General features: G+C 35.3%; 1 protein-coding gene across 23 annotated transcripts in view; it reads left to right on the forward strand.

Annotated features, from left to right (window-relative positions):
* Positions 1-13448, forward strand: part of C2CD5 (C2 calcium dependent domain containing 5) — a 91769-nt gene that overhangs the window by 50193 nt on the left and 28128 nt on the right. For all 23 annotated transcript variants that reach the window (XR_002344081.1, XR_002344082.1, XR_002344080.1 and 20 more), the window contains 4 exons: positions 2230-2344; positions 4930-5025; positions 6926-7117; positions 13128-13314. Coding sequence is in view for 20 of the 23 variants with exons in the window: in XM_021092231.1 (XP_020947890.1) it covers positions 2230-2344; positions 4930-5025; positions 6926-7117; positions 13128-13314 (590 nt within the window). In the remaining 3 variants the exon portion in view is untranslated. The remainder of the gene's footprint in view (positions 1-2229; positions 2345-4929; positions 5026-6925; positions 7118-13127; positions 13315-13448) is intronic.

The raw sequence follows: 13448 nt of genomic DNA on the forward strand, positions 1-13448 counted from the left end.
AGAGAGTATGAATGCTCCACTTGCGCTGCATTCAGCTTTTTGTTTTGTTTTGTTTTAAATCAGCCACTTATTCTTTCATAGTGTTTGGTTTAAGTATCTGATTATTTTATGTGTTATACCAAGGTAAGTTTGATGTAAATAAACTTTGTATTCTATGTGGTTATATGTATCTCATAGTAATTATTATTACATACTTTTCATTTAGGCATCCTGGCCTTTCTAAATAAATAGATCTTGAACTTAAAATAAGTAGCTTCCTTCACTTTTCACTAATTAAAAAAGCCCAATATTGTGGATTACTACCTGTAAAATTCATTTTTAAAACAGAAAAGCCACTATGTATTATTTGTGGCAAGATGTAGGCAAACCTAATGTGAGAAAATCATTTTTATAAAAATATAGTATACAATTATTTGGTTTAGCAAAATAATATTTAAAACTTCTGGAATGGTTTAAAAAGTAAATAGCAGGTTCTACTATTTGAGAAAAGTTAGACTTTTTATTTAACATATTTTTTCAGGAAAATAATTATTTTCTAAACCGAAATATATTTATTTGTGATATCTATTTTCAAAGAATCATAAATAATTTGATAGGTTGAATAACTACTTGAATAATAGCTTGTCTTATGATATTAAAATTCCCTATTAGGAAAGGATGATATTAAGTAGATGTCCAAATTGGTCTGGAAATATGTTTGTCTTCAAAAGAGAGAATGAATTTGAACGTCTATTTGTGCTGTTAATGTCTACATTTCAGTGAGGAATATGAAGAAATTCTTTAACATAATAGCGTATGTGCAAAATAGGGCTGCCTAATTGTCTCACACATTTCTTAATTCATAATATTGATTGCTAACACATATTATAGTATTTTCTATTTCTTTCCTTCTTTATTTTATCTTGTACTTTGATCTTTTCCTCAGTTTCCTGGAGTTTGCATTTCTTTCTTTTCTTCTGAAAGAAAGTTTTAGGGTAGCTCTGTCTTCGATCCAAAACTTTAAAATCAAGAACTGGCTGGCGTCATTTGTAGTTCTGGCTTCTATCTCCTCATTTCTCCTTTTTGCTGATCTCCTCCCTGTGGAGGAAACAAAATTACATCATAGGAATGTGAGCTATAACAAGCCTTTTAACCTTTCTTTACTTTGCTGTCTTCAGTAATTCACTAGTGAGTATGATTCTACTTATTCTACTTATTTTTGAAAAACGTATTTGAAAACTGCCATGTACTGAAATTCAAAAAAAGAAGGCTTTTGGATTAATTTTCAGTCTCAATGGTGCCTTTTATGTGGAAAATTTACAGTAAAAGCTTAGTATCTTATTTAGAGTTGGTTAGGTTTTTTCTATTTAAAATTGTTCCCAAATGGAATTGGCCACAAAAAGAAACAAATTAGGATATGCTGATTATAGACTGTTTCTGTTTTTAACATCTTTGCGCATAAAAAGTTAATATATATGCAGCTGCTGTTTACCAGTAGTTTGCTGCTAAATGCAAGTGATTAGGAAGTGTGTGTGACAGATGCTCCATTTATAATGCTCCATTATAAACAATATTAGACTCCTCTATGGTAATAAAATGCAGTTCTGTGATTCTAAAACATTTTCTTAATGACAGACCTATAGATGGAGTTACAGTGTTCTGTCAGAAATTTGTCCTTATATACATTAACCAGATTCTTTGTATTAATCTTTTAAATGTATTTGCTTTCTTTATTTTGAATTGGCCAGTCACTTTGCTTTAGGGCCTGTATCTCTAAAGGATGGCTATAGATGGCTTTCTCTTTTTTAGCATTGACAATTATTTGCCTTGGAAAGAAGCCAGAATATAGTGCATTGTTAAAAATAGATACCAGAAGATGAAATCACAATTTACATTAAATTTATGGATATGGCTCATAAGGTGTTCACTCAGTGAGGTGAGACATAAAATGTCCTCTTGGTTTAAGATTAGAATCTGGAAACTCCGGGTCTACATTTTAAGTTGTATCTAATTAAATGCATTCCTGTAGATGTCCCTTAAAGTAATAAAGCAAATAGAATTAGGTGGTTTATTTTCTATCAAGTTTAAAATGTTACACTCTAGAGAAGTAGCATTTAAAGATGTGAGGTTTTAAGAGCTGTTGTAGAACAGTACTTCTTTGCCTTCCAGAGTATGCTTATTTTAAACATTTCTTGTTCATACAGACAGTGTGGTATTGAATAGTGAACTGATTTAAAATTTATTTTTCAGATGAACCAGAAACTCGAGATGCGTGGTGGGCAGAAATCAGACAAGAAATAAAATCACATGCCAAAGCATTAGGCTGTCATGCTGTAGTGGGCTACAGTGAGTCAACTAGCATCTGGTAAATTATGATAACTTGATTTTCTAGATGCTGTAATTTATAGATTGTTGCCTGAAAGGAGAAAAGCTTATTCAAATATAGAAGAAAGAAGAATAGTGGAGTGATTCTGGAGCATGGGCTTTGGTAGAGAACATCAGACCAAGCTTCTTATGCCATTTTTGCTACTTGATGTGAAACTGGAAAGTTACTCTACTCGTCTGAGCCTCAGTTTATACTTTAAAGTGGAGATGATAGCTACTTACTGGTTAAGGTCATCAGAGGATGAAATGAGAATATAATACTGGCACATAACAACTACTAACTCTAGGCTACTTTACTGCAATTTGTGACTCCACTAACTCCTCCCCCTGTGTTTTTGGAACCCTTGCTCTATTGTAAATGAACTGCTATGTGTCTTTAAAGTTCATTTGTAAACTCTTTCCGCCTTCTTTTACTAACTGTGCCTTAACTTTCTCCTGCTAACAAATCACCCTTCCTAACTCTACCCATACTCTTGGTTCTCAATTCCTTTTTCTCTTGTCTTTCATTTGGATAACTTCTCCTCCTTTACAGTCCATGCCATTGCACAGTTCAGAATTTTCTACCTCCAGAACTTTCTTCTGCCTTTCTTAATTACTGCTCTGCCTATCTCCTCCAGTGAAACATGGTTACCTCCCTCCCAACAGCCTGGCATTGTACTTTCTCATTCTCAAGTCCTCTCTCCCCACTTGACTTTCAACCTTATTTTGGACCTCGTCATTGCTCAAAACTGTTCCTCTTTAAAAATTTGAGACTATGAAATTTCATTCTTGGATGGATCATAGCCTAATATTTTCCCACCCATTCCATTTGCTCATTTATACCTGGTTTGTTTTGAGCCTTCTCTTAACCAAGAGTTTTCCCAGTTCCTTATTTGGGTTCTGACTTTACTTGCTGTCCGCTGTCCTTGAACCTTACTTTCTACTCCTTCAAAAGTTTACAGCAGATATCATCTAGAAACTTTGACCTTCTGCTGTATTATTTTTTCCAGAATCTGTTAGATAATTCTTATTACCTGGTATTACATGGATAACTCTCTTGTGGTTGTGGTGATCACTTTTGTTGGAGAAAAATTATTAGGCTATAGTAAATGAGGTTGTTACAGAGCCATACTAGTTCTTCTTCTGAAGACGCTTTCTTTTCCTTTGAAGACCGTGTGTTATACTTTTGAACTGCTCTATTTCCATTATAGTTATTCTACTCTTATAAAACTACTGACTTTGTTATGCTTGTTTGGCCTTACTCCCCAGTAGATAGCTTACTTCATTCATGGTTTTAGTGTCGTATAGTTTCAGTCTTAGGGGTATGGTTTGAAAAGACAAAGTTCTTGCTGTTTGATTCACACATTCTCTTGGAGAATTGTGGCAAGTATATACTATCTTTTATCATCAAGATATTGCAGGATGCTTTAGGATCCCAGAGGGCTGGAGGTTAGAAGTAGAATTTGAAGAAAGTGTTAATGAAGTAACTGAAGCTTGAAGAGGAGTATGAATTATACCAATGAAGAGAAAAGGTATAGGGAGAGTGTTCAAGGCCAAAGGAATAGCATGTGGACTAGGCCAGAGATTCAGTGGCTAGAGATAAATCACAGATACAGGTGTCTACAGAAATGAGTCTGATTAATTTACTTAGAAGTTTGAATTCATGTGATACAAACTTCTTTCCCTCTAGACCTCAAAAAAATCTTTTTATTTAAGTCCTACTTTTACTAATTTTTTCTCATTTCTAACCTCTTCCACTTACTATTAATGGATTCAACTCTCTGAGGTGCATGCCTTGAAATGCATGCCTGCTCTTGTGGTGCCTTTATTCTGCATCTTCTGTGGCTCCATGTTATCTTTTGATGTTCTCAGGGTCCACTTAAATGTTGTAAGGCTGGCCTCTTACAGATCAAATGACCATTTCTTCTGTGTCCTTTCTTCTGGTCCATTTACTCTTTGTTTCTGGCGTTTGGCCTTAGGCTGTTACATTTCTCATTACCTTAGTGTTATCTCATTAAATAATTGTGTTAATTGTTAATTTTTTGGCTTTCAAGTTAGGTGATATGTAGTAGTCTTTCAAAAATTCTTTTCAAAATCAATTTTTGTCATACATATAATGTAGCTTATGCTCTGTTTAGTGTATTTTGGATATTTATTTCAGATACCTTTCTCTTATTAAATTTAAACTATAGCAATATAGGTATTAACATAGTTATGCTTTTAGAATAATTTCGATAAAATTTAATATGCATTTAAAGAGTATTTTAATACAGTTTAATGGATTATTGCTGGATTCAGCAATATAGTTTACTTTTATCTTGAAACATTCCTGTCTTTATCAGTTTTACCATATTTTAAAGGGATCAATTGTCATAAATACTATATTTTTTACAATTTTTAAGTAATAAAGAATTCTTACCTTCTCCGTTTTAACAACATTACTTCAATTTTCTTTCCTAGGTTTAGGCAATAATCCTGTGATATTAATACATAGAGTCTAACTTAAATTGTCAACTTTGTAATCACTTTGATACTATTTTCCAAGCAAATGTTAACTTGTTTATGTTTTTTTTTTTTCTTTTATAGTGAAGAGGTCTGTATTTTATCTGCTTCCGGCACGGCAGCTGTACTGAACCCTAGATTTCTGCAGGATGGCACCGTGGAGGGCTGTTTGGAACAGAGGTTGTCGTGATGGCCTGGCTTATTTTCCTTAAGGGCAGAAAAGGAAGAGGTTGACTTTCATTCTCTCAGAGCTGGGACGGTTCTTTTCTCTGAGAGCGGGTTACAGAGGCAGCGTAGCAGTCAGGACCAGACACTTAACTGATTTTTATCTAATCCATAGCAACAAAGTATTGGGTTCTGCACTGTATGACACCTTAAAAAATTAAAAAAAATTTTTTTTATTAAAGTATAGTTTGTTTACAGTGTTGTGCCAATTTATGCTGTACAGTAAAGTGACCCCGCTATACATGTATATACATTCCCTTTCTTACATTATCCTGGATGTTCTACCCCAAGAGCCTGGATGTAGTTCCCTGTGCTAGACAGTACGACCTCGTTGCTTACCCATTCTAAATGAAGTAGTTTGCATCTACTAACCCCAAACTTCCAGTCCGTCCCACTCCCTCCCCACCTCCCCCTCGGAAACCACAAGTCTGTTCTCTATGTCTGTGAGTCTGTTTCTCTTTTGTAAATAGGTTCATTTGTGCCATATTTTAGATTCCACATATAAGTGATATCATACAGTATTTGTCTTTCTCTTTCTGACTTCACTTAGTTTGAGAGTCTCTAGTTCCATCCATTAACTGTTATGCAGATGGCATTATTTCATTCTTTTTTGTGGCTGAATAGTATGTCATTGCATATATGTACCACTGTATGACATATTATTATTTCTAGTATCTTGGTTAGTGACATATAAGATTAACAATTAAAGAATTTCCAGTACACATTTTTTGTTTGCTACAAATAGAAATAATTTCCTTTATTTGAGTTTTCCTTTTCTTTACCTCCAAAATAGAAAAAGGTCATGGAACAATTTTCTTAAAGAAAATTCTTAATTTACAAAATAGTCAAAATACTATGTTGTATGAAAATTATGTATAAAAGCTTTGTGGAAAATTAAATGTAACTTTAATATATGTGAAAGAGAAAGTAAAAGTGAAAGCATTAGGTAAACTGAAATGACTTTTTGGCTTATTGGACTACTGGTACCTTTAATCTTTTAGCTTCCATAAATGTCGTAAGTATTTTTCATAAAAAGATGAAATGATCAAATATGTATACATACATATATATTAATTTGGTACCAGAGTTTACCCAAATAATATAAATTTTAAATACCCCTTACCCCACAGTCTCATATTTGTTTTTCCACTCATTATTAATGTATTAGTGTAAAGGAAGAAAGCAAAAAATTCTGTATGTGATCAAATTTAGTATAAATTTGTAAGTCTGTATATAGCAAAGAAAGATATATTAGTTCTGGTAAGCACACGGAAGACGTTGGTTAGTGTCTTCTTTTGTCAGTGTTGAAAATGGATTTTGATTGTTACATACTTCAGAGCATTAAAAGTCATGGTAAATAGGAAAGTGAATGTGGGACATTTTGAACTGTATTTTAAACACTTGGAATGTTCTGTTGAGAAAACTGACTTTGCCAGTGAGCTGTCCCAGCTCTGCCATAGTTCTCACATGTCACTAGATTTCATTCTTCAGATAGATAGAAGCCTTATTTAACAAACCACCTTTCTCATGCAACTTGGATGTTTCTGTTGTGGCTTGTATGGATATAGTGAATTCTCTTTTAAATGGCAGTCCTGTGTAACAGTTAGCATCTCTATTTGTAAAAGAGAAAAATGTCTTTACAAAGAATTAACGCGGAATGGCTTTCTACTTTTATAAGCCTTTTATTTCGTATATGGTTCTGATTCACTGGTCATTTCTTATCAGGCATAGTGATACCTACTGCAGTTGAAGTTGTGATATAGTTTGTTTATAAGTACTGTATATATAATGTATGTTTTTGAAAAAAGTGCATAGAATTTTCAGGAATGTCTTTTTTCTTAATATGTTCATATAGGCTAGAAGAAAACTTGCCTGCAGGCTGTGGCTTTTGCCATATACCATATGATGAACTGAATATGCCATTTCCAGCTCATCTCACATACTGCTATAACTGCAGAAAACAAAAAGTTCCTGATGTTCTTTTTACAACTATAGACCTCCCGGTGGATGCAATAGTTATTGGAAAAGGTTGTCTCATTCAAGCAAGGTATGTTTGTGAAGAGTATTTGGGGTCCTTGAAGGAGTATGGAGTCAAATAGACCTATTTTCAAATATCTGCTCTACTGTCTCCTATCTTTGTGATCCTGGGCAGGCTGGGCAATTCTGTATGGAAAATTGGGAGGAAAAAGATCCTCTTTATGGAACTCAAATTTATATGCAAAAGCAGCTTTAAGTATCGAAATTCTGTACAAATGTTTATTATCATGAGGATTGTTAGTTAAGCTGTTGCAGGCTAGGGATGTGACTCAGTATGCTTTAATGACATTAAATATATAATAGATTTTGGAAATTGACTTTGTCTTCTTTTAAAGAATAGTGCTATATAGTGTTTCTTTTACAACTTCACTTAGCTGTTAAAAGTTCCATTTAAAGTGTCCTTGGGTAGGAAATGCTAAACTGTGGTAGGCACAGGAAATGAGCTGCAACTGTCTAGGTCACTGACAACTGCCAAGGTTACCAAATCCACTGAGTATTTCTGCCCTCATCTTACTTATCTTTTATTTACCTAGGCAATAATCACACAGTTGATAATTTACTCCTTCTCGAAACTCCTTGGACTTCATATTGGCACACCCCCTCCTTTTTCCTACCTTTATGTGTATAGTCCAGTTAACTTGCTGATTCCTCCTCATTTCTTGATCCTTAAGAGCCATGGGTTTGGACCCTTTTCTCAAAGTCTTCTCCCTTGTTGAACTTATCAACTCTTATGTTATCTATAAGTCTAGGACTCCCATATTTAGAGCTCTACTCCAGAACTCATTTCTAAATTTCAGTCCATATACTTCCCTGTCTTCTTCACAGCCCATTTTCATAGACATCTCATATTTGTTCCAAATTGAACTGCTGATTTTCTCCACTTCTTTCATACTAGCCTTCTTGATTTCTTTTTTTCTTTTTAGGGCCACACCTGCATCATATAAAAGTTCTCTGGCTGGGAGTTGAATCAGAGCTGCAGCTGTAGGTCTGTGCCTCAGCCATGGCAACATTAGATCTGAGCCGCATCTGTGACCTACACTGCAGCTTTCAGCAACACCGGATCCTTTACCCACTGAATGAGGCTAGGGATTGAATCCAAATCCTCATGGACAGTATGTTGGGTTCTTAACCCGCTGAGCCACAACAGGAACTCTGCTTCTCTATTTTAATAAATGATCCCTTGCTCTGTCTAGTTCTTCATTCCAAATAAGGTATTCTTAGGCATTGTCCTCTTTCCTAACCTCCACACATGACAATTATTACAAAGCCATGTTGCGTTCTCGTCTAAAATATGTTTCTAATCCATTTGCTTTCACTTTCATTTCCTCTTGCATTTTAGATCTCCCACTTAGGATTGTTTTCCTTTTGCCTGAGGTTTCTCCTTGAGTATTTTTTTGGTGGGTCTGCTGATGGTGAACTGTCTATTTTTGCTCGTCGGAAAATGTGTCTGTTTTATCTTCAAAAGGTATTTGGGGCTAGCAGTTATTTTCCTTCAGCACATTGAAGATACCCTTCCATTGCCTTCTGGTGTTCAATGTGACTATTGAGAAATAACTCATTAGATGTTTTTTTTTTTTGAATGTGCCCTTTTTTTTTTTTTTTTCAGGCTATATGTGAGCTAGTCTGTTTGTTTTTGGTTTTGGCAGTTTGCCTATGAAGTGTTAGGTATGGAGTTCTCTTTATCCTAATTGCTATACCTTGGACTTCTTGTATCTGTGGATTGGTGTCTTTTACATATTTTAGAAAAATTTTAGATTAGTTCTTTGTTTCATCTCTTTTCTTGATACTCCAGTTAAAAGTATGTTAGACTTTCTCACTGTTTCTTCTCTGTTACTTTCTTGTCTGTATTTTTTTTTGTTGTTGTTTTTTTAGGGCTGCGCCTGTGGCATATGGAGGTTCCTAGGCTAGGGTTTGAATTGGAGCTGTATCCACTGGCCTACACCACAGCCATAGCAATGTCAGATCTGAGCCATGTCTGCAAGCTACACTGCAGCTCATGGCAACGCCAGATCCTTAACCTGCTGAGCAAGGCCAGGGATCGAACCTGCGTCTTCATTGATGCTAGTCAGATTCGTTTCTGCTGAGCCACGATGGGAACTCCTCTTTTCTATATTTTTTAATCTTTTTGTTTCCTTAAGCTATATTTTATTCTATTTTTTTATTTTAATTTTTTTTTTTTGTTTGTTTTTTTAGGGCCACACCTGTGGTATATGGGAAGTTCCTAGGCTAGGGGTTGAATCAGAGTTACATCTGCTGGCCTAAGCCACAGCCACAGCAATATGGAATCCGAGCCACATCTTCGACCTATACCACATTATGGCAATGCTGGATCCTTAACCCACTGAGCAAGCCAGGGATCGAACCTACATCTTCATGGATACTAGCTAGATTCATTTCCACTGTGCCACAAGGGGAACTCCCTCTTTATGCTGTATTTTAGATATTTTCTTATTTATCTTTTGATCCTTTACTTCTCTCTTCAGCTGTCTTTGATATACTATTATGGCTAATAATTGGGTTTTTAATTTTTGATAATCTATTTCTTTTTAAAAAATTTTTTTATGATTTTAATTTTTTCCATTATAGTTGGTTTATGTGTTCTGTCAGTTTCGACTGTACAGCAAAGTGACCCAGTCATACATATATATATATTCTTTTTCTCACATTATCCTCCATCATATTCCATCACGAGCGACTAGATATAGTTCCCTGTGCTATGCAGCAGGATCTCATTGCTTATCTACTCCAAGTACAAGGGTTTGCATCTATCAACCCCAGACTCTCAGTCCATCCCACTCCCTCCATCTCCCCCTTAGTAACCACAAGTTTGTTCTTCAAATCCATGAGTTTCTTTTCTGTGGAAATGTTCATTTGTGCCTTATATTAAATTCCAGATGTAAGTGATATCCTATGGTATTTGGCTTTTTCTTTCTGACTTACTTCACTTAGTATGAGAGTCTTTAATTCCATCCATGTTGTTGAAAATGGCATTATTTTGTTCTTTATGGCTGAGTAGTATTCCATTGTGTATGTATATACCACATCTTCTTCATCTGTTGATGGACAGTTAGGTTGTTTCCATGTCTTGGCTATTGTGACTAGTGCTGCAATGAACATATGGGTGTATGCATCTTTTTCAAGGAAAGTTTTGTCTGGAAATATGCCCAAGAGTGGGATTGCTGGGTCATATGGTAGTTCCATATTTAGTTTCTGTTGTACCTCCATACTGTTTTCCATAGTGGTTATACTAATTTACATTCCCACCAACAGTGAAGGGGGGTTCCCTTTTCTCCACACCCTCTCCAGCATTTGTTATTTGTTGACTTGTTAATGGTGGCCATCCTGACAAGTGTGAGGTGGTACCTTGTAGTAGTTTTGATTTTCACTTCTCTAATAATTAGTGATGTTGAGCATTTTTTCATGTATGTGTTGGCCATCTGTATATCTTCTTTGAGAAATGTCTGTTCAGGTCTTTTGCCCATTTTTCAATTGGGTTGTTGGTTTTTTGCCATTAAGTTGTTTGTATATTTTAGAGATTAAGCCCTTGTCAGTTGCATCATATGAAACTGTTTTCTCCCATTCCGTAGATTGTCTTTTTTTTTTTTTAATGGTTTCCTTTGCCGTGCAAAAGCTTATCAGTTTGATGAGTTCCATTGGTTTATTTTTGCTTTTATTTCTGTTGCCTTGGAAGACTGTCCTGAGAAAACATTTGTGAGGTTGATGTCAGAGAATGTTTTGCCTATGTTCTCTTCTAGGCGTTTGATGGTGTCTTGCCTTATATTTAAGTCTTTAAGCAATTTTGAGTTTGTTTTTGTGCATAGTGTGAGGGTGTGTTCCAGTTTCATTCACTTACTTGCAGCTGTACAGTTTTCCCAGCACCACTTGCTGAAAAGACTCTTTTGCCCATTTTTATATTCTTGGCTCCTTTGTCGAAGGTTAATTGACCATAGGTGTCTGGGTTTATTTCTGGGTTCTCTATTCTGTTTCATTGGTCTATATGTCTGTTTTGGTACCAGTACCCCACTGTCTTGATGACTGTAGCTGTGTAATATTGCCTGAAGTCCAGGAGAGTTATGCCTGATAATCTATTTCTATTTCTAGATGTTTTATTTTGTTCTTTTTCAAATCTGATATCACATACCATAGTCTGCAATTGATTCTGTAACTGATAAGTTTAATATATAAAATATCTTTTTTCCCCTGCTATTTCTGATGGCTTATTTTTCATTGTGTTTTATTTGCTTGGACTCATAGGAAATTACAAAAATTATACAGAGTCCTCTGTATCCTTCAGCTGTCTTTCCCCGTTGGTGACATATTATGCAGCTATAATAGAGTAATAGCTAGGAAACTGACATTGTTCTCATACTATTAACCAAACTACAGACCTTATTCAGTTTTATATTTTTTTAAACTTGCATTCATTTATGCATTTATGTATATATGTAGAGGTCTATACAATTTTATCCCGTAAATAGCTTTGTGTAAACCACCACCACAGTCAAGACAGAACTGTTCCACCATCACAAAAGAACTTTTCCATGCTACTTCCTTATGTTTATTCTCTATACTTCCTCTTGCCCTGGTCCTGTGATGCTTTTAAGATGATTTTAAAAAATACATAATTTATCCAGTGTTTGTTTGTTTGCTTGTTTGTTTATTTCAGATAGGAGGGGATTAGTCTTCATTAGCAGTTCACAGAGTGTGGTCCCTAGAGCAAGAGCATCAGCATCCTTGAGGGACTGTATAGAAATGCAAATTCTTAGGCTCTGCACCAGACCTCTTGAATCAGAAACTCTTGGGATGGAGCCCAGTAATTTTGTTTTTAACATGCCCTCTAGGTGGTTCTGATATAAGCCAGCATCTGAGAATTACTGGCCTAAATAGCCTGGCTTGCCAGTTTGGGGATCTTTCCTTCATCTTTCTCGACCAAGCTCTCATTGACTCTAACCTAAATAGCTTTTTGTCTACCATCCCCACACCAATTCTCTTGTCTTTACTCCATTCTCTGTAGCAGTATAAATGATGTCCTGAAATATACACTGGATCGTGTTACTACTTATACCCTATCTGATGGCTCCCATTGCTGGTAGAATAAAATCAAACTCCTTACCATTACCCATAAGGCCCTAACATTATCACACCCCTGCTTAACTGCACCCTCATTTTTGCTGCCCTCACCCTTGCCCACTTCACCTGAGCTACAGTAATCTCCTTTTAGTTCTTCATTAAACCATCTGTTCCATCATTGTCTTTCTCCATTGCTCTCAGTTCCATCATTGTCTTTAAAATCCCAGCTCAGATGTCATCTCTGCTGTGAGGCGTTATGTCTGCTTATTCTCACTTTCTTCACTTGGTTTATTTTCTGCACACATCTGATTCTTAAACATTATCTGTAGTTGTCTTGTTTCTTTATTTTACCACTCTCTACCAAAGTAGAAGCATGAATGGAGACTTCGTGTTTTATTCATTGATCAGTGTTCACCACCTGGAACAGTGCCTGGTACACAGCAGATACTCAGGTTTTTTGTATTCTTTTAATGAGTAAATTGTTTCCTCTGCTCTTTAACCTTTATATGATCGCATGGAGTTACGAAACCTAAGATTGCAAATTACATTCTTTAGTGATTTTGATTAGTATTTATTTCATTTCCAGAGATTTTTTTTTTCTTTTTGTTTATTTTTAATTTATTTTCTGGCCATGCTCGTGACATGCAGAAGTTCCCAGGCCAGGGATTGAATCTGAGCCACATCAGTGACCTGAGCCACAGCAGTGACAACACCAAATCCTTAACCTGCTGAGTCACCAGGGAACACTTTTTGTTAATTGAAATATGACTTTTAGCAAAAGAATATACTGTGAAGAAAATGGTAGGAAAAATTATTGATAAAACTTAATAAGCCCATTTGAAACAAGTAAATGTTTAATCAAGCACATTTTTAGAAAGTTTTAAAAATTGGACATTTCTTAAGATGGTGCTAAGAACATTGTCCATTGACTAAATTATTTTTCTTAACAGGTTGTGTCGCTTAAAAAAGAAAGCACAAGCAGAAGCCAATGCCACAGCCATCAGTAATCTGTTGCCATTTATGGAGTATGAAGTGCATACTCAGCTAATGAATAAGCTGAAACTCAAAGGAATGAATGCTTTGTTTGGACTGAGAATTCAGATCACAGTGGGCGAAAATATGTTGATGGGCTTAGCTGTAAGTTTTGATGTTTTATTTTTGTTTTGTGATTCCTGTAGTTGTAGAGTCTGTGTTTTATGTCAGTCAGAGTCATTTAAAAAGACTTATCCAAAGAGCAGACATGAAGACATTAAGGGTTAGGGATATTACAA

Source organism: Sus scrofa, chromosome 5 (genome assembly GCF_000003025.6).
Source record: "Sus scrofa isolate TJ Tabasco breed Duroc chromosome 5, Sscrofa11.1, whole genome shotgun sequence".
In the NCBI taxonomy this organism is placed as follows: domain Eukaryota; kingdom Metazoa; phylum Chordata; class Mammalia; order Artiodactyla; family Suidae; genus Sus; species Sus scrofa.